We start from the raw sequence: 27838 nt of genomic DNA, 5'->3' as shown, positions 1-27838 counted from the left end.
TTTTATGTAGCTTTCAAACAATTTGTTTTGGTTATGAAGTGCAAAAGAACAACAGCAATATGGCCTTTTTTCATTATCATACGCTGTTATATTTTGGCAACACCTGCTTATGCAGCTTTTACCACTGCAGGGTGTAGTTCACAAGTGTTTCTTTTGCACAACACAATGATGCTTAATTTGTCCACATCAGAAGGAGGAAGGACACTGCCAGCACATCTGAGCCTCAAATGTGTATGTTGCAGAGGACTCAATATCTTCAGACTAGGCACTATGTTGCTGGTATTTTACCGGTCACATTAAGCATTATAGCACCCAACACCCCCCTCTCCCCTCACCCAATTTCATCCCCCAACTTTGTTGGTGCATGAATGTTCTTTTCGAATCACAGTTTCTTCACCAATCCACCCTATTCTGACTCGGGTTATAAGGTCATATAGTTCTTGCCTGGTTTGCATTGCACCTGGTTTGTCACTCTTTTGTTGTTTAAAAAAGTTTACTTAAGGGGTATATGAGTGACTGTCTGACCCTTTCTCTCTTGTTGTTTGACTATCCCCCAAAAGTAGACAGTATGTCGCGTTAAAGAAAAATATTTTACTGGAAAAAAAACCAAACACAGATGTTCACTTGTGAGTGATTCGTGGCAGAAATTCTGCATTTGACAACCGATTCCTCCAGACATCCAGAGTGGGATCAGCCAAAACTGAAGATAGTGGCACTTTTTTCCAAAGTTGTGCATTTTTAATATATTTTGGGTGAAGGTTTTTTTTTCATTCAGTTTATAATTTTCCGTAGACTGTAGTCCTTTATATGAAAAGGTTTTTCCTTACAAAGCACGCAGTTTACGTTATTATTGGGACTTTCAGTTACAATACAATTGCCCCTTTTTCACACCACAGACTATGAGAGAGTTACTGGAGTCTGTAAAAAAAATTGGTATCACATTTTTCATTAAAAAAAAACCAAATAAGGAGTGTATGTTTGTACACTGGTCCACTGGAGGGAAAGTGAAATACTGAGATGTGCAGGGACTGCTGTCAGCTCTGCTGCTGTTTTGGGGTTACAATAAGTCCAGTGTCACAGGGATGCGCCTTATCCAGCCTCAAGCATTCCTACACCATGTCACTGGGTCCAGCATTGTGTGATCTTGGTTGAGCACAACACCCTGAGCTATCAGACACTAAAGGATGGTTTATAAAAAAGAACATCCAGGGCTGGAAACTTAGTTAGACCTCGTGAGATGGGGTCGTACACTAGCATTACTTTAAGGGGCGCCTACCTCGGGGTGACAGGGTAGCGCGAGGAGCCTGTTAAAGCACGCATCCTACCAGCCTCGTGGGCTCCCGGGCTCCTGCAGTGACAGAGAGGGCGGAAACCCACTGGAGCCTGCAAGTGACCCTGGGGGGCTCTCTGGTGCCTGTGGTGCGAGGGCATGAACACATGTAGCCCATTCAAAACTCATTCCACTAAGAGCTCTGTCTGAGGGCTTGGGTTACCCCTGGGGAGAGAGCTCTACAGCCCCTACTTATTTGAGGTTGTTCAACATTAACCCCGGACACAGACAAAGGCGATGAACAATGCTCACTTTATGTTAAAATAAAGGTTACAGTCACTCTAAATCACTTCTATGATTAAAGTGCTCAGAGGCAAATCTGGCTGTGGTGTGCGCTACGTAAAAGGCCAATTCTACTACAGCCTTTATTAAAGGGTCGGTGCGGTGCCACTGAATGGCTGTGGTAAAGCAGTGTGAAGCCGCGATTAGTGTTAAACAGGGCGCTATTTGGACTCCACAAATTTAAAATAATGGCTTGCGGGGGCGCACAGCTGAGGTAAATTAAGCACACCTCTGCTGACCGGAAAAGGAACATTGTAATTGCAGGGAAACTCTAAGGCTGTTTGGGGCCCTTCTGTTCGTGGCCTCTCTGTTGAGCAGGTAGAACTGGGTGGGGCTGAAAGGAAGGTACTCTGACTGCATACACAGAGGGTGAGGGAGGTTTTCTAGACTCCTCTACCCCAGAGGCTGTACCTGGACTTTTTTTTCATCTCTCCGAGTTTCCAAGCTTCACATATTTACTACATGTTTGCTTTTTCTCCAGTTATATTTCCTTCTGCACATTACCTGCATCTTTTCCGACAAAATGTACTCTGGTTTCACATGATCTTAATTACTTCCTTCCCCTGGGCTGAGGTTTGTCTTCCACCCTGTATAGCGCTCTGACACTCTTTTTCCTCTGCCCTGTCGGCGCTTTACAAAACTTAAGCTAGTTAGCAGGACAGGAAGGAGTCGGAGACCTTGTGCAGACTTCATTTGGCTGCACCACCACAGCAAGGCTGCCGTGGGATAGTGTGAGCAGAGGGTCATGGCTCAGTCAAACAGAGTGCATTTGAAATGTGGATTACAGTGCTGTGGCACTAACAACGCACTGAGTACCGGGCTTAACTCTGTTATGTATGTCGGCAAGCCAGTGGGCCCACTGAGAAAGAGCCCGAGAAATTAGGTGCAGCGGCACTGATGCCCAGGAACCTGGGGGGCAGAGGAAGAACTGATTAATGCTGTATATTATCCCCCTTCCAGGAGTTAGTAGGCTCAGTTTCTTAATTTGCTCTAGGGCCCTTATTTTTGCACACTATGGTAAAGTAATTTAAAGAGGCACAGTACTTGTTAAAACTCGGAACGTATGTCCCATTAAACCAAACCCACCCCATACTACCCTGTCAGGCATACTGCTTGCTTATGCCCTGCTCCAGCCGGTGGTTGTATCTTATTTGAGAATAAATAATATTCGAAAGCCTAATTTGCCGTAGCATACTTCTTAACAATCAGGTTTACCCAAATTTAATGGGAGGCGCCAATCTCACATTCACCTTTTAATTTCTCTAAGACAGCGTACCAGAGGTAAAAGTTAATTGCTGCACCCGATACGCAGACCGCTGGTTGGGAGCGGACAGCGTCCGACTGTAATTGTACATAGTGTTTAGAAAGTATGAAAAGGAATGGTGAGGGAGAGGCGGAAAGAATAAGAAGTTACTTACCTGAAACCGGTCCCCCGTCGGCTGCCTCTCATTGCCCGAAGCTCAAAGTCGAAAGAGGAAAGCGCCACAAACATTACAGAAAATGGATTTTTGTTTTTTAATAAAAGCAGGGTGGAGGAGAGTGAAAAGGCGGATGAGAGTGATTGACCAAGGAGTCAAAGGATAAATGCAAACTGTAGCGGGGACTCCTCTGCGGCGGCTCCCTTCACTGGCTGTGGGACCTCGTGGTTCTTGTGGCCGGACTCCTCTCTCTGGATGCGCAGTTCACGGGATCACGGAGGCGATGCAGCCTCTCAGTGCGCCTCCAGCGAACTCGGCGTCCTCGAGGCACTTTGGAGACCCGGAGTGCGAGGTGAACTGGGCAGGCGATTGCAAGGGGGAACATCTCGTAGGGTGTACCGCGGCAAGTGCGGAACTCCTGCCCGATCCTTGACACCATGATACGGGTGTCATATCCAAACTAGGAAAGCAAGAGCAGACTACCGGAGAGCTGCGGGCAGAGGGAGGGAGGGGGGGAGCGGGACTGAGGAGAGCTGCGGGCGGGCGGAGGGAGGGGGGAGCGGGACTACATCTCCTGCGCACATCCATGAGGAGATTAATACCAAGCGGAGAGCAAGCTAAATCTGCTGGTGCGTTCCTGCAATTTCTCTGTAGCGGGCTCGCTCTTTACAGAACACCCTGTGCCAGTCCATAATGGGCTCTGCTTCTTCGCAGACGCTACACCGTACCTCCGCGTTGTGTCCTTTCTTTTTGTCTATGCTCTGCTCCAGACTCAGCAAAGGCGGGCGAAACCATAACAGTCTGCGCGCCTCAAGCCAGCCTATGGTAAACAGAGCACAAAGGGGGAGTCCAGGAGGGAGAGAGCAACGTGGGAACACGGGTACAAGGCGGAATAGAGCCCGGCAGCACAGGCGAGGAGGAAGGGAGTCCTGCAGCTCGTCGAAGGAAAAAAAAAAATGGCGCCCGCCTGCTTCAGTCTTTCTCGGATTTGGGGGCGTGGTTTTGCTGTTCTGAGTGACGGATGACGTCACTGTCTAAAGAACAGCAAAAATGACGCCCCCAAATCCGAGAAAGACAGGGCTAAATCGGAGTGACGGCTCTCTCCTCCAATGGCTGGCCTCCTTTTAGGAAGCCAGCCAATCGGAGAGAGCCGAAATTAGAGGCGGGATCAAGAGCCCCTCTAAGAAACATAAGATCTCTCTACTTCCGGTTCTGACGAACCGGATAGTACCGAGCCCTAAAAAAGAGACATTCGGGCCGAAAATATAGAAGAAATGTAAGAAAACCGAAAGAAAAAGATTATTTCCATTTTCTATTACTGGACTGACTATTGAGTATTTGAAATAATTGAAATGCGTGTGCTCGAGTTGTCCAAGTAGTCAAAAAGCTCTTTCTGTAGACAAAAAGTAGTTTTCTAAATGGAAGTGTTACAGTACTGTAAGCATTAAGGACTGGGTAAACAAGCTTACCAAAGAGTTACCCTTTTCGCTGAGAAATCGATATAGCAATTTTCATGATTTGTGGGAAAATTCCAGGCATTTTATTGTTAAAACACAGCTGGTTACTTCGTATAACTTGATATGTCTTCTGATATTTCTTCTGGTGATACAGTGCTTCGTTTGTGGCAATGTATTTATCTCCTGTTCATGTTCTTGTCTATTTAAATCAAAATGAAATAAAAATATAAACTTGAAAAAGAGAGAGAAACCAGGGATCCTTAGGGAGATGGTCAAGACCAGCCAAAAGCCTCTCCTGACCCTTCACCCTACAAGGCAATCTAGTGATTGAAAGCATTGCGCCCCTAGCTGCCCTAAGCACTTTGGTGCATTTATCTGTGCAATCGCATAAGGCCTGAACTCTGATCTTCTCCTAGAGGGCTTCCAACATGGAATGTAGCACAAGGGGAGGCTGGGAGATATTCAGAATGAAGCCTCTGCGCCACACCTTGTGAATGTGATTTGTAATGGATCTTGATAGTGAATAATGAGGTTAGTTTCACCTTTCTGCTGCCTATGCCAGAAACAGCATTTGTTTGTGATTAGGCTCACCCTGAAAAGATCTGCAACCTCAACATATTTATGATGTCCTTTAGTTCAGTGACATATATTAATGTGTTCGATTTCCTATGTATGGGTTCGGCCACCATCGCTGCAATGAAGGCTGTTTTGCTATTTGGAAAGCTGGCAAGTGCATGATGTGGACCAAATTCAGATATTATTTTCCAATCTCTGATTTTTTTCACAAAGGGACATAAGTAGGGACAGCTCAGAAACTGTCTTCACATTCAGCAACTTATCAGGACAGGATCATTCAGTGTAGCTTGTGTTTGAATTTGCCAAATTGAGTTCGATTTTAGTATCTATGTGTTATACGTATAGTGCTTAAACCCTGAGGTGTCACAGAGCTTGTAGTGAGGCTGCAGTAAGTACCTATGGGGTGTTATTTGACACTCTTATCCTGAATCCCGTTCAGGGGGCTGTAGTCGAAATTCACCAAGAAAACATGCATGTGTGTCATTATTGCAATATAGAGACAGGGTTTCAGTTGTTTTCTGGTTGGTGAGTAATCTGCAGGTTTTCAGGCTGGAAGAGCTTCTCCCAGTCTAAGTCTGGCTATGGTGAATGTTATCCTCCAGTAACTGTTTTCTTGTATGGCTGTTCGATGCGTAGTGTGTGTAGGGATACAGTTTTGTCTTCCAGTAAGGTATTTGTAATGGTGGCCATGTAGAATCTTGTGGATCATCAATGTCATTTTGATTGTAATTTTCTTTTCATATTTAAATGTACCTTCAGTATACAAAATATAATTAATAATCAAGAAGTTTGTCAAAGCAAATGGAACAACTTATCCTTAGTACAACTCTAAAGATGTTCAGTGAAACAAGCAATGTCTCAGAAATAAAATATCAGAAGTTGGTTAACATTTTTGACTTCTGCTTAGAGCCAGTGTAGTTTCGGCATAGTTCGGGGTCAATAAGGCGTTGACTGCTTTTACAATTGTGTCTCTCGCCTGTTTGAAGATTTCTCGATTCCTTGGATCCTTAATAACAGAATCTGATGAGATAGTGGGAGCTTTCAGTGAAATGTTTTGAAAAAGGACCTTAGAAATATTATACAGTTAATATTGCTAGACCTGACAGCTTTAGGGTGGTCTTCCCCCAAACTTTTTTCCTTCACTCTCCTATTTTGTTGAATTAGTTTTTTTGGCTTTGGGAATCTGTGCACTTCACCACTGCTAACAAGTGCTAAAGCGCATGTGCTCAATCCCTAAAACATGGCAAAATTGGCTTACACCTGATTGGCATATTTAATTTACTTGTAATAGTAAATAATAGGGGTGGGCGGAATTCGCGTAGTCGCGCTCGGCAAAGCTCCGGAAAGCTCCGCAAAATGGTAAAAAAATCTCCACAAGCACGCAAAAGTTCAGCGAACACGCGGAATTGCTTGTCCCGCCAGTTCACGATGCTTTTTTCCTGTTCGCAAACGCTGTTTGCGTGCTCGGGAAGAAATATCTTGCGAACACGCATTTTGAAAGCGCGAACAAGCAAAAAATTCAGCGAAGCCGCGAATCACGGAATTTTTGGCAATTCCGCTTTCTCCGCGGAACATGAAACTACCCAAATTCCGCAAGCGGAACGGAAATTACCACCCAGGCCTAGTAAATAATGCACGTCCACTCTCAGAACTCAGCTCTCTGCCTATATTCACTCTCTTATTAAATCTCTGCTTTTGACTCTGCACAGTGTGCTGCTGCATTTAGACTAGAGTTGCGCTATACAAATACTACGTACATACCACTATCCAGTCATACTTTAAGGAACCTGAAACAATAATTTCCATATAAAAAATTAAAATAGTAATATCCATACTCATTACCTTTTCTTTAATAGATACTATGCATCTACTGATTCCTAATGTTTGAATGGTTACCCAACAATAGTTAGCAACAAGAAGAGCAAAGAAATCTGTAAATGTGCCGATCCACCAATCTCCAAGCAGGACTTCTACAATAAAGGCACTGTTGGTTGGTAAAAGTATGGGAACCCTAGTGAGAAGTGTTTGGTTGTCAGTTCTGTGCAATTGAGAAGTGCTGCCATTGTCTTATGTAAAGTACAGCAGCCCTCCTAAGAAATATTGATACTTTCTTGTAAAGGTTTGTCAGCCTTGGTAAGCAGTGCTAGTATTGTCCTACATACGTATTGCTATGCTACAAACACAATGGTCCCTCACAAGAAGAATAGAATTGATGATTTATTTTCCAAGCATTAAGCTAAGCCTGAGCTTTTCTGTTTGTTCGTACTCTGATTGATGCAGAGTTTGTGTTCCCACTTTATTCCTGTGTCACAAATTCACAAAATATTAAAAGTATTCTTGTCCGGCGAGACAACGCAATATAGATTTTATTGCATTTCTATATTTATTTTTTTCTCTCCTATTCTTCTTGTGAGGGACCATTGTGTTTGTAGCATACTTGTACTCAAGGTCCCCGACCAATCCCATTGGGTTCCCTTGTTTTTCAATACCACATAAGTATTGCAGCACTGCAGAGAAGTGTTTATTTTGTCTGTTAAAGTGCAACAGCCTGATAAAGAAGTGCTACCATTGTACCATGTAAAGTACAGCAATCCTCTGTAGAACTGTTGATACTTTCATATAAAGGTTTAGCAGCTTTTGTGAGCAGTGTTGGCATTGTCCTATATAGGTGTGGAAGCCCTGCAGAGAAGTGTTTGCATTGTCTGTTAAAATGCACTACCCTGGTCGAGGAATGCTGCCATTGTTCCATGGAAAGCACAGCAGCCTTACGTAGAAGTGTTGTTACTTTCATATGAAGGTGTACCAGCATTGGTGAGCAGTGTTGATATTGTCCTATATAGGTTTGGAAGCCCTGCAGATACGTTTTTGTTTTGTCTCTTAAAGTGCACCACCCTGGTCAAGAAGTGCTGCCGCTGTCCCATAGAAAGTACAGTAGTCCTCCTGAGAGGTGTTGATACTTTCATATAAATGAATTAGCAGCATTGGTGAGCAGTGTTGGTATTGTCCTATCTAAATATCGCAGCCCTGCAGAGCAGGTTTGTTCTATGGGTGAAAGTGCAGCAGCCTGGTCGAGAAGTCCTACAGTTGTCCCATGGAAAGTACAGCAGTTCTCCTGCAAGGTGCTGATACTTTCATATAAAGGTGTGCCAGCCTTGGTGAGTCGTGCTTCTTTTGACCTATATAGGTGTGGAAGCCCTACAAAGTTTGGACACTGCCTGATAGAAGTGTAGCTTCACGGATACAAACTGTTTCTTCATGAAAAGCAAAGGATTCCTGCAGAGAAGTGCTGGTACTGTTCCATGAAAGGCATTGCCTCTGTGGGGCTGTCCACTAAATATATGGCAACATTGATAAAACAAGCAAGGGGAGAGGAGGAGTAACGGCTAAGGCGCTCGACCTCGGACCTGGGGATCTGGGTTCGAGTCTCGGTAACGACGCCAAACCTCCTGTGATTCTGGGCAAATCCCATAATCTCCCCGTGCCTAAAAATGAAAGTGTGTGTCCTCATGTTAAAAAAAAAAAACGTAACTTGTGCTATGTAAAGTGCTCTGATACCTGATTCGGTTCTGGTCTAGTTCGCGCTATATAAAACCATTACAAAAAAAAAAGCATTGAAAATGCAATAGGTCTCGCCTTTGATTAAGTAAAGACCATTTGCTTTGCTAATGGTATTGTATAGCAAAGCAAATAGCTTTAACTTAATGAAAGGCGAGACCTATTGCATTTTTAATGCTTGTTTATAGGAGCTATGAACCCCCTGTAAGCCCTAACCGGGGGGGGGGGGGTGCTATACATTAGGACTATCTTACACTATCACTAAAACAAACTTTCCACACACAGGAGCAACTTTACAGAAAAATAGTAACTATTGAACAAAAAAAGAAATCCCTTGAGCTCGGCTCATATAGTAAGACATTGCTCGCATTGTGTGTCCGAGAGTGACTCTCGCGTGCTCAGGAGTGAGCCTTGGAATAGCTGTGCAGTGTATTTTGTTCATTCGTACACAAATCTCCCAGTGTTGAGAAGCACTTCTCCTCTACCTGCCATTTTGAGACTGTAGTATGAAGTGTATGTAGTGCAACCTACATAGCACATCCTCAGCAGGGAAGTAGCGCACAGATAAGCGGGTGCAATTACGGTAACCTGCTTAGAACAAGCTGACAGCGTTGTGCGGCGCTGAACCTTTAAAAAAATAACAAATATAGTGCTTGCGGTCCCGAGCCGCTGACCAAACCCTGCCAATGTAATTCAGGAAGTCTTTCACACGACACACGCTGAAACTTTAAAAAAATAACAAATATAGTGCTCGCGGTCTCGAGCCTCTGACAAAACCCTGCGAATTTAATTCAGGAAGTCTTTCACACGACACACGCTGAAACTTTAAAAAAATAACAAATATAGTGCTGGCGGTCTCGAGCCTCTGACAAAACCCTGCGAATTTAATTTAGGAAGTCTTTCACACAACACGCACTGAAATGTTAAAAAAAATAACAAATATAGTGCTCGCAGTCTCGAAAATGAAAGTCGACCGCGCATGTAACTTACAAAAAATAACAAATATAGTGCTTACCGAGTAATTGAAGGAGGCCGTGTCCCACCGCAAGTAAAAGATCCAATCCCGGTGGGAGGGGCCAACGCCGACAGGGTGGCAACCCTCAGTGTAATGATTGCCTCTGGTGCAATCATTAAACTGTTTTTGCATAATCCAAGATTGCAAAACGACACGCACAAATTAAAAATGCAGGTAGGATCAGCTACACGACTTCTGGAACCGGAATGATTCTAAGAAGCCTTTGCATGGCAAGGGCAGCGCCTGCATGCAGCTAACGCCATGCGAGACCTAAATATTATTGGTCTATACCAATAAACATACCTCAGCCTTCGACAGACATGCTAGTATTCTCCATGAAAATGATAGCAGCCCAACAGAGAATGCTACTGGCCAAGAATCCTATGGTAGTGGGGCGAAGTGAGAGCTTCTGTGAATGGAAACAGAAATGGAGCCAGCACCCAGCATCCCTGCTTGTCTCATCCAGCCACAGGCATCCCATGTGCTCCTCAAATCCGACGTATCTGCCCAGGTAGCGGCTGTCTCAGCACGCTTCCTTGGCAAGATCCAGGTGTGTTCTCTGCAGTCGTGCATTACCGTGGTAGTAAGGATGACATGCTTGGGTTCCTTCCTGCGGCCCACTAGCTCACTATGCTGTGCCTGTCAGTGGTGGTTGATGGTCTTTGAAAGGTGTAGGACATAAATACCTGTCCCAATTTATGTCAATGAAGTGGGTGAGCTAGACTCTCCTCGTGAGAGATTTCATTTTCCCGTTTAAGAATGTTTTTGAAATAATGGTCAAATGGTGCATTTTACAAATCAATTTTCACAATAATTTACTGAACATTAATAGGAATCTGAAGGCGTAATCATGAAATATTGCATTACTTCCAATAATGGTATCCCAAATAAGCCCATACTTCACGATGTCACCAGATTCCCTTAAAAGAAAAAGCATTGGCAAAGCCAATAGGTTTTGCCTATGCAAGTTCTATTGGCTTTGTTAAACATGTTTAGCTTTTTCACATGTTATACTGCAACACAAGCTGCTGTGCAATACGGCATAAATTAAAGTAAAAATAAAGCACTATGACGCAGCCAGTGTTGACCACATCATAGCGCTTTTTGCCTTCAATCCACGTTGCACAGCAGCCTGCGCTGCTGTACGATATGTGTAAAAACAGAATGGCAGGTGAAGGGGACAAGAAACATGAAAGCGGGAGTGAAGAGCGCGCCAAACAAACAACGGGCATTTAAAACAACGACGACATTAGAATGCAAATGGTGCATACATATAATTGACAAAAAGCTTGTTTCACAAACGTTTTTTTGTGTGTAAAAGATGCCCCATGCCGTGCTTTCACTTTAATGGTGGCTGTGCCCCTTTCTTTAGACGTAGCTCGCTGTAAACTGAATATGGCGAGCAGTGTCTAAAGAAAGGGGGCGGTACAAAAGGGGGTGGTGATGGACGGAGCATCTGAATCAATCACACACTCACACCCAGTCAAAAGATCTGGGTTTAATGCATCACCGTTCTTTAGCCCACTCTGCCACCCCAGTTCAGACATGGCTATATGCAAATTAGTCTGACCCTGTGCCTCATGGGAACAGTCCAGCCCGAACTGCCAAGCCATGTCTTCCCTGGACCGGAAACAAGCTTCCGAGGACCGGTTTCTGGCATTCCAGCCGTCTTCAGCCCGGCTTGCTTGAATCCAGTGGCAAAGTGAGCAAGGGACTCACGTCTGAGCATACCCTGCCACACTTATAGCGGCCAAAAGCGGTACAAAAGGGGGCGGCCACCATTAAAGTGATCTCGCATTTGCGAGAGTTTAAGCTACAGGCATTATAAATGGCAATGCCTTTTATATGTGTGTTGGTTTTCAAAACACATAAATAAAAGGCATTGTCATTTACAATGCCAATAGCTAAAACTCTCGCAAATGCGAGACCTATTGTATTGCAAATGCTTGCTTTTTGTGCAGTGTTATATAGCGCGAGCTCAGCTTGAACGTATTCGAGTGCTTTGCATGAGCACCAGTCACATGACACAAAATTAAGTGATTTGCCGAGAGTCACAAGATGTTGAACCGAATTTGGGACTCAAACCTGATTCCCTCAGCTCCCATGGCAGCAGCTCTGACCATTACACCACATATACACGCACTCCACTATCTCTGTATTATTGCTACATATGTACATTGATCAAACTATACAGCCATATACTTCTCTCTATTAAACACTAGAAATATGTAAATAAGCTTTGCATCTACTCTATCGCCATATTTGTCCTCCTCTATCCAAATAACTGACTAACCTATCCACCACTTAAAATGTTCTTGCATGTTTCACTATACTAATTCCAACACTAATCCTCTATGGGTCCCGTAGTAGCGTGTTACTCGCCGAAAAAGCGCTTAGACGCCTCGTCAGGGGTCGTAAGCGTTATATAAATGCAATTACAATACAATATTACATATGGAGGGAACCCCGCCTTGCCACTACATCAACAAGCATGCTTTTATTGGCAGACACTTTTATTTATTTATAGAAATACGATAAAAAAATGTAAAACAGCTGCAGCCCCTGGTGATACTGCGGGGCTTCAATATCAGCTGCCTGAAAAACAACTCGCTTAAAAATACAGTTATCATGCTGAAGCAGAAATGAAATCACAAAGAACAGTCTACTGGCTTGTGAAATTTGTGAATACTGAGCCTTAGAGGACAAGCCTGCTGGCTTTTGGCATGTTTGCAAGGGTGTCAAGTGGGAGAATACATTTGATGTGCCTTCTGAGTAAGCATTCCCTTTGTCACCCTAGAAATGCATAGGCAAAGGGCTGTGGTAAACCCTCGTCTACAAGGAAAGAAAGGGGAACAGCACACTCCCTACCATAATGCGGCGACGGCTCCTCTGCCGTGGCGGAGAGTCCCCCCCACCTGCCAGCAGCCAACAAAATAAAAGAATAATTAGCCCTTGTTTATTTTCATTTTTTTTTGCCCTCGGAGTTGAGGCTTGGGATGGGGTCAGGAGGATCGCAGGCCGGTGGAGGAGTGGTTGCACTGCTAGTCAGTGCGCATGACGGTCTGGCCGGCTGTCTCAGGCCCGCCAAACCGTCATGCGCACTGAAGCTCTCTCCAACTCCGGCTGCATTGCCGGGTTGGAGAGAGCAGGCACAGCCTCCCAGTCTAACTGGGAGCGCAAATCATCCGCACTCAGGTTAATCCTGACGCTGCTTTCAGCACCATGATAGCAGTGCCCGCTGGGAGCCTGTGTCTGCAGAAGAGAGGGGCGGGATGTGACAGGTGTGTTTTAAAAAAAAACGTATTTGTCTCGTCCGTCACCCCCACCTCACCCGCCTCTCTGTCAGCATACTGCCCACTACTGCCATAAAGGAAGTGCAGGGCGATGAGTTACTCCATGAGGTAAATGCTTCGCACATGGAGAAGAAAGCAAACACAACAAATGTTCACTTGCACATCGGGGCTGCCGTTTCCTACGCAGAATTGTACATTGCACACGACTCTGTATTTGGGAAATTGCTATGTCAAAGAATGTCACAGCATTACTATCAGTACGACTGCTACAGCTTTTCAGGAGTACTGCTGAAAACAGAGGTAGCAACTCTCCAGAGTGCCCCCAATCCTTCAAGGTTGACCCCATTGAGGCCAAGGAATATTTGTAAGATATAGGAAAGTCGGGAACCCCATATCACTTTCTATAAGGGAGCCCTATCATTGGGAGTTACGCCACTGGCTGGAAATGTTTGTGAATAGGAACAAATTGCAAATATGCTTGCATGTACAGGAGCACTTTTGGAGGTGCAAATTCATGATTCACTTAGCGAAACGAGCCCATGGGATTTAGGATGACTTGATCTTTGAAACATGACAGCTGAATCCCAGGGGAGCTCCTCAGAGCTGCAGCATTCAGGGTCATCGAGTGTGCTAATGTGCCATAATTCCCAACAGTTGGAAAGTTCAGCATGAATAAAGCATAGAAGATGTATTTGCATGATTTTTATTTATTTTATTTCCATTTCATACAACCTCCTTTAATAGGACACGTGCACTCAGGTTGAGAAGCTACCTGTACACTGACTGTGTGAGTGTGCACTGTGAGACGTCGCATTCCCTGGAATGCCTACTTTCCTGTCGCCTGTCACCTGAGGACACACTCCATACCAGTGATTGTCCTGTATCTCTAGGGGTCATTTTCAGGAGTACATTTCAATCAATCCAGAGTTGTGACCCAGACTATGGAACTTACTCTTAAGAATTACTGCTCGTAACTTCTCAGTGGAACAAGTGCCAGGACGTTGGTGACATGGCCGCAGTGAGCAGAATCCTTGAAGCTTGTCACTTGCCAATTTAGAAAACCAATTTCTTCCTAACAGTAATGGGCAAGTACGTTTGTAAGCGTGTGCTGCCCATCAATAGACTACAATCATCCTATTCTCACGGGTATAGGGAAGGCAAAAGGGGCCTGGGGAGGGTAGCTCCTGGAGTGCATCTCTATGCTTCTTTGCATCTTACTCTTCTAGAAAACACTGAAGTACACAGCCTGCACCACTCCTGTTGCCAGAATGTGTCTTCTTAAGTGTATTCATTACTGGAGCTGACCCAAAGTAATCAATTCATTCAAAATAGCTCTTGATGGATGGCTATTAGAAAGATCAGGCTTTGAGGTGCTGTTGGCTGAAAAGTGCAGAGGTGCAGGGAGTGGCCCACATATGATGACCACCTCACTTCAAGTCACTGCAGACACTCCTTCCAGGCCTGAACGTTTCACCTACAAATTATTGATTTCAGGCGTGTTATTATAATTTGGTCAATGGAACCAAACAAGACTACAACACCCAGAATGCATTAGGCTGCCACACAAAAGTCCAGGTCTGGAGACAATGAGAACAATGGCCTGGAGGGTGGAGGTCACCCAGGCCCAGGCTGACAATACATGCAGTCTTATACATATGATGTACAAGGCTCTTTTTCGCCATAACGTGTGTTTTGTTTACTTTTCATTAAGAAAATTACATGACCAATTCATAATGCGCACAGAAATCTCCACTGAAGCCAGGCTATGACTACTCCACCTGAGAGCATTGATGGCTCTTTTTGATTTTGGGCCCAGGCACATGTCCGGAAATCTGCAACTTTGTGACATTTCCACAGGTGGGCTGTCAGCAAAACAGGTGAGGACTGAAGGGACTTCTTCACTTGAATATTCTGTTTTTCTCTGCACGGAAAAAATGTCCCTGTGAAGAAACGACCTTCCCATAGATGTCAAATAAATACTGGGCTGTTCCAAACGCCTTTAAGATCCAGCTAGGAACAAGGTTTGTGAGAGCACCATCCTGTGCTCTCAGGGTGGAAATGCATTGCACATGTGTGTGAATAAACACATGGAGACGCATGACCGATGTTTAAAGGGTGGATCCAGCCAGTGAAAGGTGTATGAAATATCCAACCAAGGTGAGTTTTAAAATGCCCCACGCAGCCCAACCAACAAGGCCACCAATCACATTCCATCTTTTACCTTAATGACCTCTAGAAAGATAGTAGCTACTTAGAGGCTGCAAAACTAAGACACAGACATATATTTACCAGTGGCGGCTGCTCTAATTTCGTTGTGGTGTGGCAACGCAAATGTGGGGGGGGGGAATGGGGTTGAGGGGAAAATAATCAATAAAAACACTTACCTGCCCCTGCGATTGCCACCCCGTTGCTCCTCTCTCAACGCTGGTCACGCTGCACAGGCTCCCAGGGAGCAATAATGGCGCTACTCTCAAGCTGGTAATACTATTTACCAGCATGAGAGCAGCGCCGTGATTGGCCTGCGTGGACTGACTTAACGCTCGCTCAGGCACAGTGAGCCTGTGACTTTTCTCCAACCCGGCTGTGCAAGACTGCCCAATTGGAGAGACAAGTGCATATGTCTTTTTGGCTGGCCTTTAGATGGCTGGCCAAGTTGACATGCGCACTTACAAGTGCCTAACACTCCTCCCTACTGTGACGTGACGCTCTTCAGGATGGACTCACTCCACCCTAACCTCAGCAGGCAGTAAGAAAAATAAAACGATAATAAAATGGTTTTATTATCATTTTATTTTTCAGTGGGACGGCACTCCAACGCCACAACGTAGGAGCCGCCCCTGATACTTACACGTGTCTCCCAGGAAGACACACTGAACATCCCTATGCACCCCTTTTCCCTTCCTTAACCTTGCCTACTCCAGCTGAATCTCTATTTTTATGTCCAAACCCCATCTTTACGGCAATGGTGTGGCAAGGCTACCAGAGATTCTGAGGTAAACCAGAAGAATGGACCTCATATGTTCGATCGGTAGTAATGAACATCAGTATTTGGGGTACAGTGGACACCGCTGTCCTGGCCCGCCAGTGCTGTAGTTGGCCCCTGTTTTACACCAGTAGGTGATGCCTAAAGGTGTAAAAATCTTTGGGCAGCTACAGTTCATGCTGTGTGCCTTGATGGCATTACTCTGCTTGAGAACCAGGGTAACACGCTGAATAACAACATACAATGTAAAGAAACCTGATGTTTTATATTAATGTTGGCATAGTCTCAGCATCTCAATGTTGTGGTAGATGCACAGTTGGTGACTGGTACACACATTACGAAAAGTACAACTTTATACAATGATGAAGCGCAGACATCGATTGAATACACATTGATGTACAAATAAAAGTCAATCAGCTCACACTCTCAGAAGCACGATGGTGTAGTCACTGGAATGCAACTTCTGCTGTAGGGTGACTTGTTTAGCATTCTGTGTTGTGATGCTAATCGCTTCATGCATATGTATGAGTAGCATGCAGATTGACTCCTATTGAGATCAGCTGGAGGGCTCCTGCTAGGATAAAGTGCCTTAAAGAACATTGAAATGCAGGAGTTACAAAGATTAGACGGTGATCTGTTTTACATAATGTGAATGCCAATGTGCCCCATTGATCTCTTTAAATTAGCAGAACACCTTTTTCAGAATTACTCTTTTATTTATTTGTACTTTTGTTTAGTGTTATTCGCCGCTGTGCTTTATGGAGATCAGAGTTATACACATTTTGCATGACATCAAAAAGAAATAATTGTGTATTTATTGATAATGATTTGCACTGTAAAGGAGTGGGATTCAACTTAGATCAGGAAGGGAACAGACATACAGAGTGAGTAAAGTGGAGTAACACTAATGGACCCATGGATGGATCATGCGTCACCCAGGTACCTAGCATAAGAATGTGCATTTAGAGGGCTAAGTCAAGAGGTGGCCTATGTCTTTTCTGTGGGCAGCATGGGAATTGCATGGCCAGAATTGTGGGGTAAGAGAATGATTGTGCCAAGATGCAGTGTTTCCTAAATGCCTTTTGGTGCCATTAGAATTGTTTGCCAGGACAGCCAACTGAAATAAACAATTTCGCTGCCAGTTAGTAGGAAGAAGCCGTGTGCAGAATTAAAGGCACCTACCAGGATTTTTTTTTAATGCACCTGGGGTCACTATGTAGCAATTTAGTGTAGTATGGATTGGGATGATATTGCCAAAATGGCGGCTGCCCCATTGGTGCAGATTGTTGGTCAGCTTTAATTAAGACTAGGTTCGCTTAGGAAATGTCATTAAGACGGGACTTACTCCAGTCTAAGCATCACCGTACAAAGGACCGTACTTGGAACTTAAGGATGGTTTGCTAATATAGGTTATCTCTCTCTTGGAGACCACTATTTCTTCTTGGCCTTCCTATGCATGTGCTTGTGAGTCTGAAACTGTTTTTGAAAAAAGTTCTACATGTAGTTGGTGCAGTCAAAGTTGTTGCGCTTACTCTCCACCCCTTGTTGCGGTGTAGAGCAATTTTAGGGAAAGGAGATTCACAGAGTGGGAGAGGGAAAAAAGAAGGTAAACCCTTTTTTCTGTGGTTTAAATTTCAGATGGTGTTGAATCATCCAGGCGTCACTTTTCTCCAGGATCTGGGAGAGACATGAGATGTGAGCAGGCTGTGATGTCAGCAGGTGAAGAGTTTTTTATATACTGCTGGGTAACCTTGCCCATTGTTTATTAAATATACCAAAGCAATTGGCCATTATGAGACTGAAGGTAAATATTGAGGAGACAAGTGCATGGATAGACCCTTCAGGTGTGCATTGCGAGAGGGAGACAGAGCAGCAGAGTGGGACTTCTACTTTAGTCTGCTGAAGATGATGTGCCACACAGGCACAGAGCCAGTCCACATTACCTTCCATTTTCGTATATTCCTTTGAGGATTAAAGAGGGGGTTTCATCAAACATGTTGAAGGCTACAGACAGATCGTTAAGGTTCAGCAAGCAGGAATTATCTAAGTCAAGGACTCGAATGGTGTCATCCACTACATTAAAACAGAGGTCAAATTGCTGCCACCCAGCGTGATAGTTGTCAAGAAAATTGTTTCAGAAATAAACTGCTTACATTTGCTGGCCACAGACCTTTGGTAGAAAAGGGAGACACACTATACAGAAAACGCGGTTTAGATCATCTGGAACTTGAGAGTTTTTTGTATGTTAGGGCTTGATATCTTGAGGTAAACAAGAAGCTCACAATGGGTTAGAGAAGAGATCACCAGATGTATATAGTAGAGGGCCAGGTGGTATTGATGGGAAAGGATTGCTGGAGTATCTGGAAAATCTAAGGTTAACAGTAGTACGGATCATGTCATCATGGGATTAAAGCTGTCCAAGGATTTCCTGGAGAGGGACAGTGATTAATGGATTTAGACCTCAACATGGCAAATTGGAAGTTTTTCTACATTTCATCGAAAAACTCAGTGGGTGCTCACATTTTTCTTCTGGGTAATGGGTGGTGAAGTAGGGGTTCAAATGTAGAGTGCTTGATATTTATTATCAAATGATTTTCTGGGTTGATATTTTGGGTGAATCAGTCGGGCCTTGAGAAAAGTGACCTTAGCTCAAAGATGTTGTATATGGTCTTCAGCTGGAGCGCAGCTTAAGACAAGAGAGCTAAACCATGACTTGATAGATCAGCAAGATTGATGTACTTTGTATCTCAGACCCATGTCTGAGATCATTCAGCCTCACCAGTAAGCACTGTTTTCATTAAGAAGAGGGAGGCACGTACAATCACATGGGGTCCTTATCTGCAGGTTATCTTCCTTAAAGAGATTGAACTCAGGTTGGAATCCCTTAGCACAGGTGCGCTCGGTGCAATGTTACCCTGGTTATTATTTAGTAGGAAGAAGGTAAAGTGGGATGCACCCCAATGCAGGTTGATCTCATTTTAGAATATGTAGTTGGTTGACGAAATCTACAGATTGGTAACATGATGCATGCATGATAATAGTATTGACTATCTCTGACCAGTTCTTAGCAGCTTACCTGCAATTGTAGAAGAGGAGGTACAGAAGGGAACAGATTTCGACCCTGTAGATGGGGGTCAGTGGGATCTGAATGGCATTATTGTGCTCCACCTTCTTGTAGGACAAATGGGATGAGATTGCCTATGGGCTCTGTCAATGTGAATGTGTCCATTGAGGGGTGGCACATCAGGAGTACCACTGCCAAGACGGAAGGCCTGTTTGGGGGTGTTAACAATGTTATAGTGTTCTAGCGTGGCATAGATGACATTAGGAAAGACCAGATGTCTGTTAGGATGTTAGTAATGCATGCTAAGGACTGCGGTTGTTTCTTGAGACAGTGCTTTTGGCCAGGAACTGTAGTGATGGGACACTTGTTGGGATACATAGTCATAAATGAACGTAGCTTTTGGTGTTGTAATTTATAGCTGACTAGGACAATTCAAGGTAATTGGAGAGCTGCTTCAGGTGTCTGGGTAGATACTTTTCACTGGAAAATATTTATATTTTCTTCTATTCTCAAACAACAGCCTTAAAACAAGACCTCAAATGAGTAATGCAAGACATATATATGTACGTGTGTGGGGTAGGAGTTCTACTCCAGGATGCGATCTTATACATCTTTGCTACATCCTGAAAGTTTCACCTTGCTATTTCAATAGAAAAACAATATTGCAGAGCAAACCCCCAGATTACCCATTCCTCCACCTCACTTAGTATATATTTTATTTTTAATATAATACGTTTATTTCTAAAAACATGAATATTGTCCTTATAGGCAACCCTTCATTGTACATAGCAACATGGCACATAGACAGCATTTAAGGATAAAAGATACCCTGGTGCATTTAAAGTGTGAACTGAAAACCATTGGTAGGTAGAAAGTACAAAATGTAAACAAAGGAGAAGAAGAGGCTAGAATGGGAAGGAAATGGACTAGAATGAAAGAAGGACAGTAGGAGCATTGCAAAGAGATGGGGTTTAAAAACCTTTCCTAAACTGAATAAGGAACAATGTAAGTTTAAGCTACACAGGGAGGTCATTCCTTAGTCTTAGTCTGTATTCAGATAAGGCCTGTTGGTTTGTGTACCAGTTAGAAATCTTGTGGATTTACAGCCTGGTTAAAGATGTATTTCTGGTAGCACAGATGTTATCAGACAGTGATTCTAGAAGCAAAGTATCCTGATTTCCTCTAATGGAATCCCTTTTACCCGTAAGAGACCTTGATGTTGATTCTGGTATGGAGAGAGAGAGACAGTGCAGTTATTTCAAGGTAGGCAAGATTTTCTTGAACGTTTGTTAATAAGTTAAGCTTCTGCGTGAACAGTAACTTTGATTATACTCGGAATGTTCCTAACTTAAACCCCACATTAGCTATGAGATGAAGCTGTCCATGGTCCAGTGTGTGATTAGGCGCGGGGATGTAGCATCCACAAATTAACAACGGTTTGCAGTTAGCACTCATGCAATTGACTTGTTAGCACAACACACTAATTGTCTTATTTAACATTGGTTATGCCAGTGTATCCACTTTTACCAGCTCTGAGCACACGTCTCGCCCACACACACTGTGCTATCACTCCCCTTTCTGCTAGTAATATAAATCCAAGCCTGTTACAATCTGTAGGTGCCCAATGCTCATGGCCTAGAGTTTACTGGCCAGCTGTGTGTGCTGGTCGCTTTGTAGGTAGATGAACAGGTGTGAATAATATGTATCAAAGTCATGGGCCCAGATCTCAAAGCTTTTTCCATACATTAGTAAGATCTACGTACGCGGGCACGACTGACAAGCAATTTTCAGAACTAGTTTTTCAGGCTAAAGCGTCTCTTTTACATGTCTAATTTTTCTCCACATGAGAGAGGTGCTTCCGACAGTGCAGGTAGGAGTTCACAGTATTAGTGAAAAGCAATAAAAATCAAGAGAACCCCCATGCATTCTTATTTTTAGGTTTATGTTCACAGGATGTTTAAGTGAAAAAATTATTTCTAGGTGTAGAAAAAAGAAACAATACTATTTGTGAAATTTCACAAATATCCTACATTTAAAAATGCGGATTTTCTGCAACACGGACGTTCTGTAAAGGTATTTGCGGGGATGCAGGTGTCTACTAGGCATGCACGTGAATTCCAAACATGCAGAAGTAACTCTGATCCAGAATATTTGTTCACCTACATGTTCCAATAAATATAAGAATATTGATGAATTCGATTAATTTCATTAACTGTTTCTGTGCCTAGCACTCTCAATACATACTTTATGGATTCAGAGGGTTAGAAAAAATTTTACATTCTGTTACTATTTCTTATTTTACTTTTACCTATGTTGCAAGTATTTTGGGTATAATTACTAGTTGGGCGGTTCATGTACCAACAGATATTCTGGGTGCGCGGCAGCAGTCCTTAGACCATCCTATTACATTTAGGGCGGTTGGGCTGTCCTGGGACAGCCACAAGGATCGGAGATCCGTGGTGGTGGCGTTGTAGGCTTGAGGCCTCAATATGCTTGGTGGGACTGCTGCAGTCCCGCTAAGCATATTATAAGTTTCCTCTCCTCTGCCATTTTCATGGCCGTTCCACACCCGTAAAAACCATGGCGGAGAGGAAACAGAGGGGGCGTTGATGCTGTGCCTGGGGATGCATGCAGGTAGGCAGACAGATGCTGTGCCCGACTGTGTGCATGCACCCCAGTATCTGCACGGCATGGACTGCAGCAGTTTATGCCGTGCATGTAGTGAGTTTGATGTTCTCACTGCGGTGTCTATTTCATATGCACCGATGTGGGAACATCAGAGAACCGCCTACCAGACCAGGAGCAAACTTCTAATCTGGTGGCCTTGGCGGTGTGGGTGCGGGAGCGGGCCGGTCCCGCACAGCCAAACTCGTAATCAGGCCCTTACACTGTGCATGGCGCCAGTTCCCACATAATCAGGTATTGGACAACTGGACAATTGATGCACGTTCTTATACTTGCCGAACTTTATGTGTATTTGACTGTCAGCAAAATGACAAGCACTTGGGTGGAAACATAAATCTAGTATGTCTGTATTGTTCTGCTACTGCTGATGTGCACATAGTCATCAGATGTACATAAATATCTACTTGTGCGTACAGTATGCACATTTTTGTCCCACAAACAGGCAGTGCTTTATTAGTAAAAAAGTAAGTTCCAGGGCCCCTCACAGGAAAACACTGCAGCCTCTACCACCTTTGCCCGTACCAGAGCTGCCAATAAAAGTACCAACACAACTATTAAACATACCATTCCTACAAGTGTGCCAATTCAGACTGTTCCTGGCCCCCAAAGTTAGAAGAATTATGTGAAATAGTATAAATTGTCATTTTTACTTAATTTAAAATGTTAAAGCGCCACCATGTGGTGGTGTGTCATTAGTGCCAGTGTTGAGAATTAAGTGTGGGTGGCGAGCAGCGGAAACCAGTGGCTCAAATTATGCACTGCAAACAGGCATTACAGGTTTGTGAATCATGCATAATGTATGCTTGAGTACAATATGACTTTTCACTGGCAAAAGCCAAATATACAATGAGAAAAACATTTTAATGAGTTTACCTAATTTTTAAATTTGGGAAATATACGAAATTCCATGGCTTCATCCCCAGATGAAACTTGAATAATGCATCACCTTGGGGCTTCAGTGGTCTCGCCAGAACTGCGACCAGTGGACAACGCTGGGGTTTCATATATTACAAGACTTCTGTAAAAACGAGAAGTTCTTATCTTGGCATGAAATTTTAAACTGGAGGAGCAATATAAATAGCCTCCTGATGTTCAACTATGCACAGATTAAGCAGTTTTTATTGGGTTTAGCCGTCACAGAAGGCAATGAAGACACACTCCTTGGGAAAGCACACTTTGTATCCAAAATTAAGGGTATAGGCAATTGGTATATGATATGATATGATATGATAAATGGGATTTGTATAGCGCACGTTCACCTACGGTTTCTTGGCGCTGGATAGATTATTTAAATCTGTGGAGAATAAACAGGTGATTTTAGATCATCTTGAGAAGTTAGGCTTGGCTACTTGCTGTAGCTTTAATCTCCAGCAATGGCTGAATTACAACAAAATGAGCTGCAAGACAGTACGGGCTGCAAATTTAAGAAGAATGGCATGGTTTAGTAGATGGATGATCTACTATACTCCTGATAGACTCCATAAAATGTTTCCTACTGTCGATCCTAGATGCTTTAGATGTGGGTTTGAAACTGGGGATTGGCTCCATGTAGGGTTCACATGTAGACACTTAATACATTTTTGGCAAGAAGTCTTTTTAGAAATTAGTAAAAAATGGGGGCGGAGCTAGCTCACGACCGAGATGGCCACTCGAGCCCGGGGCTCCGCTGCGTTATCTGACAATCCTTCAGCTATCCGGCAGTATTTACGCTCCTTAACTTCCCACAATGACGTCTGAGCTATCGGAAGGACAGCGGGTATTATTGATCTGTCCGGATCGGAATTCCGACGCATTCTGCTGTAGTTACGGCGTGGAACAGCGGAGAGGCTGGCAGGTCGCCAATCCCTGGACTTGAGTACGAGTGGCGGCCGCACAATGTCACTCGACGTATGGCAGGCACCCGAGTTTTGCGGTGCACGTTGCGGAAGATCGTGGCGCTAAGAGAAAGAGCATGACGATTTACATCCGGGTGTGCTGGGGTGCACCGGGTGGCTGGCAGTGGAGGCCCAGAGGGGTGCCGGCGAGCAGCGGAGAACGCAGGCACCGAGGACTTGGGTGAAAGTGAGGAGTGAGTTGTGCCTCAGCTGGGTGCGCGCCCACGGAGAACACTGAATAGCTTTGGGCAGTACTACGAAGTGCAACGAGCCTGTGAAGTGATCTGACTCGGAGAGAGTTGCACAGGTGCTCGAAGAGTACTCGGAGGTGTCAGCCAGCGGCCACAGGGGATTTTTGTGAAACTGGGCGAGTGCCGCATGAGCGGCGGCGGCCCTGTAGCAGAGCGAGCCCACCACCTGACTCATAGAAGCGGTATCCCAGCTCCGCTGAAGAGCGTGCAAGTCTGGAGTTCAGGCTGATTGAGTGTTCAGGTTGGCGGCATGTGCAGTTAGGCGGAATAAGGAGCGGTGAACGAGGCCAGAGCGAGGGACAAGTACTGAACGGAGGCTTCCCCACATGCGGTCATAAGACGTGGGAGGTTAGTCTGCCCCCTCTAAGCATTCCCACATTCGCCGCGGGGATTAATGGCAATAAGGACAGGAGGCTCCCATCACTGAGAGGGGTGTGGTGATGACTGTGGATGCCATTGGTTTATCCTCAAGCGGCTGGACACTGAACATCCACCAAACTGGCACGCCATAGACCCAGTGTGAAAAGGTGCCTACGGGGGGGTGAACAACGGGGCGGAGCTGGATTTGGGTCAGCCACACGTGGACCCGTTGCAGGGAAGGATCTACAGACGGACGGTTTGCTATTGTGGTGCACAAGTGTGGTAGTGGCAGAGACACACACCTGTACGCCCCTGCTAGCGCACAACTGCCACAAGAACAGAGGTGTGCAAGACGACAAGAGTCCCCACCCTGCTGTTGGAGACGTTGCATTACCGGCACTATGGGTAGTGGGGATAAAACGCAAACCAAGCTCTCCTTCGACCAGAATCGATTAATGTCTCACAACGCCACCACGAGTGAGGACACAAGGTTGCCGCCCCCAGTGAGCGACGACTCAGACTCGGATATACGCAGTATCCGCAAGTCGATGGAAAAATTCCTGAACAGTGGCATCACCTCACTGGGCACAAAAATGGATGCCCTCACATAGAGAATGGACAGAATGGCCGACCGCCTTGACAAGCATGCGGAAAGAGTTGATATGTCGAAAGCGCCAGGATACCCGTAGGTTGGCAGTTTGCGCTATATAAGAACGCCTACAATTACAATTACAAAGGCGACTCACTGAAGTTGAAGAAGCACACACTACCATAGACTCGGACCACAAACAACTTGGAAAGGTCCTTCGCGTCTTACAGGACAATACCGAGCACTTAGAGGTGCGTTCACGACGGTGCAACTTGCGAATCACAGGCCTGCTGGGAAACATGGAGCAGTTCGTGGAGCGGCTGTTGGTGTCACTACTGGGATAGGGTGTCTTCTCCGCGATGTTTGTGGTGGAGAGGACGCACCGCTCTCTGGGCCCCAGACCCCCAGTGGGCGCCCCTCCACGGACGATCATCGCGAAACTACTTAACTATCATGACCGGGATGCAGCGCTCCGTTTGGCCAGGGAGAAGAAAGTCTTGAGATATGAGGGCTCTGAGCTGTCGCTGTACCCGGACTTCACCACACGAGTTCAGGAGGCCCGTAGGCTGTATCTGACGAAACTAAGGGTCAATAGACAAGGTCGGTCTCACATCTTTACTGACCCCAAGGCCCTACAGCAGGCAATCAAAAACTGGTCTAAGGACCAGCGGAAGAGCCTGGAGAGACAGCTACTGGATGAAGCAGCAGGTGGCACGCTGGACGAACAGGACTGATGCAGAAGACGATGGCCTCAAGGGACGTAAGATGACAGTAAAGGGGTGTGAGGGCGGGGGGATGAGGTTTAAGGTATGAGGTATCGCCTAGTCGCCTTCAATGGATATTGCGAGTCTGGGAGGCCTGGAGGGTAATATAGGTTTATTATGACAGGAACCGGGAAACAGTGTTTATTGGACTGCGTCGGAAGCAAGATTGGTCAAGTATCACAAGAGGCGACACTGTCGTGTGGGGGCCGGCAGGCCGAGCGCCAAACCACGAGGGTGGGAAATTGACAATGAGAACGGAGTCTGGAGGGGGGACAAAACCCACAGGCGGAATATGTTTAATGGTAAATACTGTAAACTGTTGCCGATGACGCACGTGAGTCAGGGCTAGATAGAGTGAATGTTGTTGAGTGATGGAGTTTGGCACAAGGGGCTACCTCCGCCCACGAGTGCCTCGCACTGCTGTTGCAATTTGGGAGGGAACATGGGAGGGAGTTGTGGGGGGGTGCATTTTGGGCTGACATGCGGGCAAGTTAGGGAAGGTCTGCTGTGGGAGGCGGGTGGGGAAGAAGGGGAAGCTGTTTTTGAATAAGGGTTGTCGGGGGGGGTTGGTTTCTGTTTATGCCTATGGTACACTGTACACGAGAACACAGCGAGACAGATTACACGATGAAGGCAGACTTCAGTGATGACGTCACATAATACACACAACACCTGTGGCCCGATAGATTGTATGCGGGCTGTGTCCTGGAATGTTAGAGGGCTTAATAATCACCGGAAACTCCGGAAAGTGCTTAGATACTTAAATAGACAAAACGTGGATATTGTGCTGCTGCAGGAGACGCACCTGCCGCAACTGAGTCCCATGCTGCGCAGTAGGGGACTGCTGGGGAGCATCAATTCGGCAGGGTTCACCTCGCATGCTAGGGGGGGTACTGACCTGGATTAATCCCAGAACACCATTTACTATCACGCAGCTGCATGCAGAAGCAGAAGGTCGTTATGTAATATCTAATTGCCAAGGTCGGGGCTTAGACTTGATCATAGTTAATGTGTATGGCCTCAACTACGACAGTGCTGAGTTTTTTGTGACGTTAGCTACTGTAACTAAACCATATAGGAATGCACAGCTCTTGTTGGGTGGGGACTTAAATTTGGTACGTGATCCAGATTTAGACAGATCGGCAGGCCCTTCTAGATAACCAGTAGCGGCTGCGAGAATGTTGGACAGCGTAATGGTCTGTATGGACCTGCGCGATGTGTGGCGGATACGCAATAGCGATAAGGGTAGCTTTACACATTACTCAGCATACCACAATATACACACGCGTATAGATTATCGGCTGGCCTCCTCTTGATTACTTGACCAGGTCCGCTAATGCATAATATTGCCGCACACACTCTTGGACCATTCTCCGCTGCTGTTGGTACTAGCCACGCCAAAGAAGACTTTGCCACTGTTTACGTGGCGTTTTCCCCCTTACTCCCTGCTGGTCCTGCTTTTTAAGGAGGAACTAGCAGAGGGCATAGAAACTTTTTTCGCTACCAATATTGACTCAGTGGATAACTTTCAGACAATATGGGAAACATTTATAGTATATATTAGAGGCATTGCGATGTCTAAACACTCGGGCGTGCTCAGGGCCATACGGAAGAGGTTATGGGACCTAGAACAAAAGCTGAAAGACCTGGAGCAACAACAGGTCGCTGGGGGGGGGTGTGGAATTGGAAGCGTAGATCAAAACACTGATAGAGGAGTATCATGACGCTGCAGACAGCGAAGTGAAACATATGGGCAAGTACGCAACGGCCCGATCCTATGGCGAAGGAGACAAGCCGGGTTCGGTATAGGCTCGGATGATGAAGACGAGGCGTGATAAGACGCAGATCTCAAAGATTAGATCAGCAACTGAGGCGCTCCTGACGGATGAGGCGGAAATCGCGGATCGCTTTAAACAATTCTACTCAGACCTGTACACTTCCCGTTTAGATGGGGTTGACGAGCAAATACTCGACTATCTGGAGCACCTTAGATAACCATTTTTCCCAAACACGCACAGGGAGCTCCTAATGGACCCTATTGAGATGGATGAGATCTCAGATGCCCTGGCAGGGATGAGAGCCAGTAGCGCCCCGGGGATGGACGGCCTAACGGTTACCTTCTATAAAACTTTCATAGACCTGCTGCTTCCGCATTTAGCTACCCTATTCGAGGATATGTGTGTTACGGGCATAATGCAAAAACAACAGTTGATGGACAGAATGCAGAACAATGTCATACATTCACCCCAGTACAGAGATCTGGGCCTAAATCCATCGTTTTTTTGCACTCCACACCACCCCAGTTCAGACATGGCCATATGCAAATCAGCCTTGACCCTGTG

The 27838-nt window shown here is 45.2% G+C and overlaps 1 protein-coding gene across 10 annotated transcripts in view; it reads left to right on the top strand.

Annotated features, from left to right (window-relative positions):
* The window catches only part of DCX (doublecortin), a 358719-nt gene that overhangs the window by 201496 nt on the left and 129385 nt on the right, over positions 1-27838 (top strand). For 7 of the 10 annotated variants that reach the window (XM_078688805.1, XM_078688813.1, XM_078688807.1 and 4 more), the window contains exon 5: positions 17548-17628. The exons of the other annotated variants lie outside the window; for them this stretch is intronic. In XM_078688805.1, coding sequence (XP_078544931.1) covers positions 17548-17628 — 81 coding nt within the window. The remainder of the gene's footprint in view (positions 1-17547; positions 17629-27838) is intronic. 10 annotated transcript variants of the gene reach the window in all.

The sequence above is a fragment of the Lissotriton helveticus genome, chromosome 4_1, assembly GCF_964261635.1.
Source record: "Lissotriton helveticus chromosome 4_1, aLisHel1.1, whole genome shotgun sequence".
NCBI classification, from domain to species: Eukaryota; Metazoa; Chordata; class Amphibia; order Caudata; family Salamandridae; genus Lissotriton; species Lissotriton helveticus.
The sequence above is the reverse complement of the archived record's forward strand: the minus strand, read 5'-3'. Positions and strand labels throughout refer to the sequence as shown.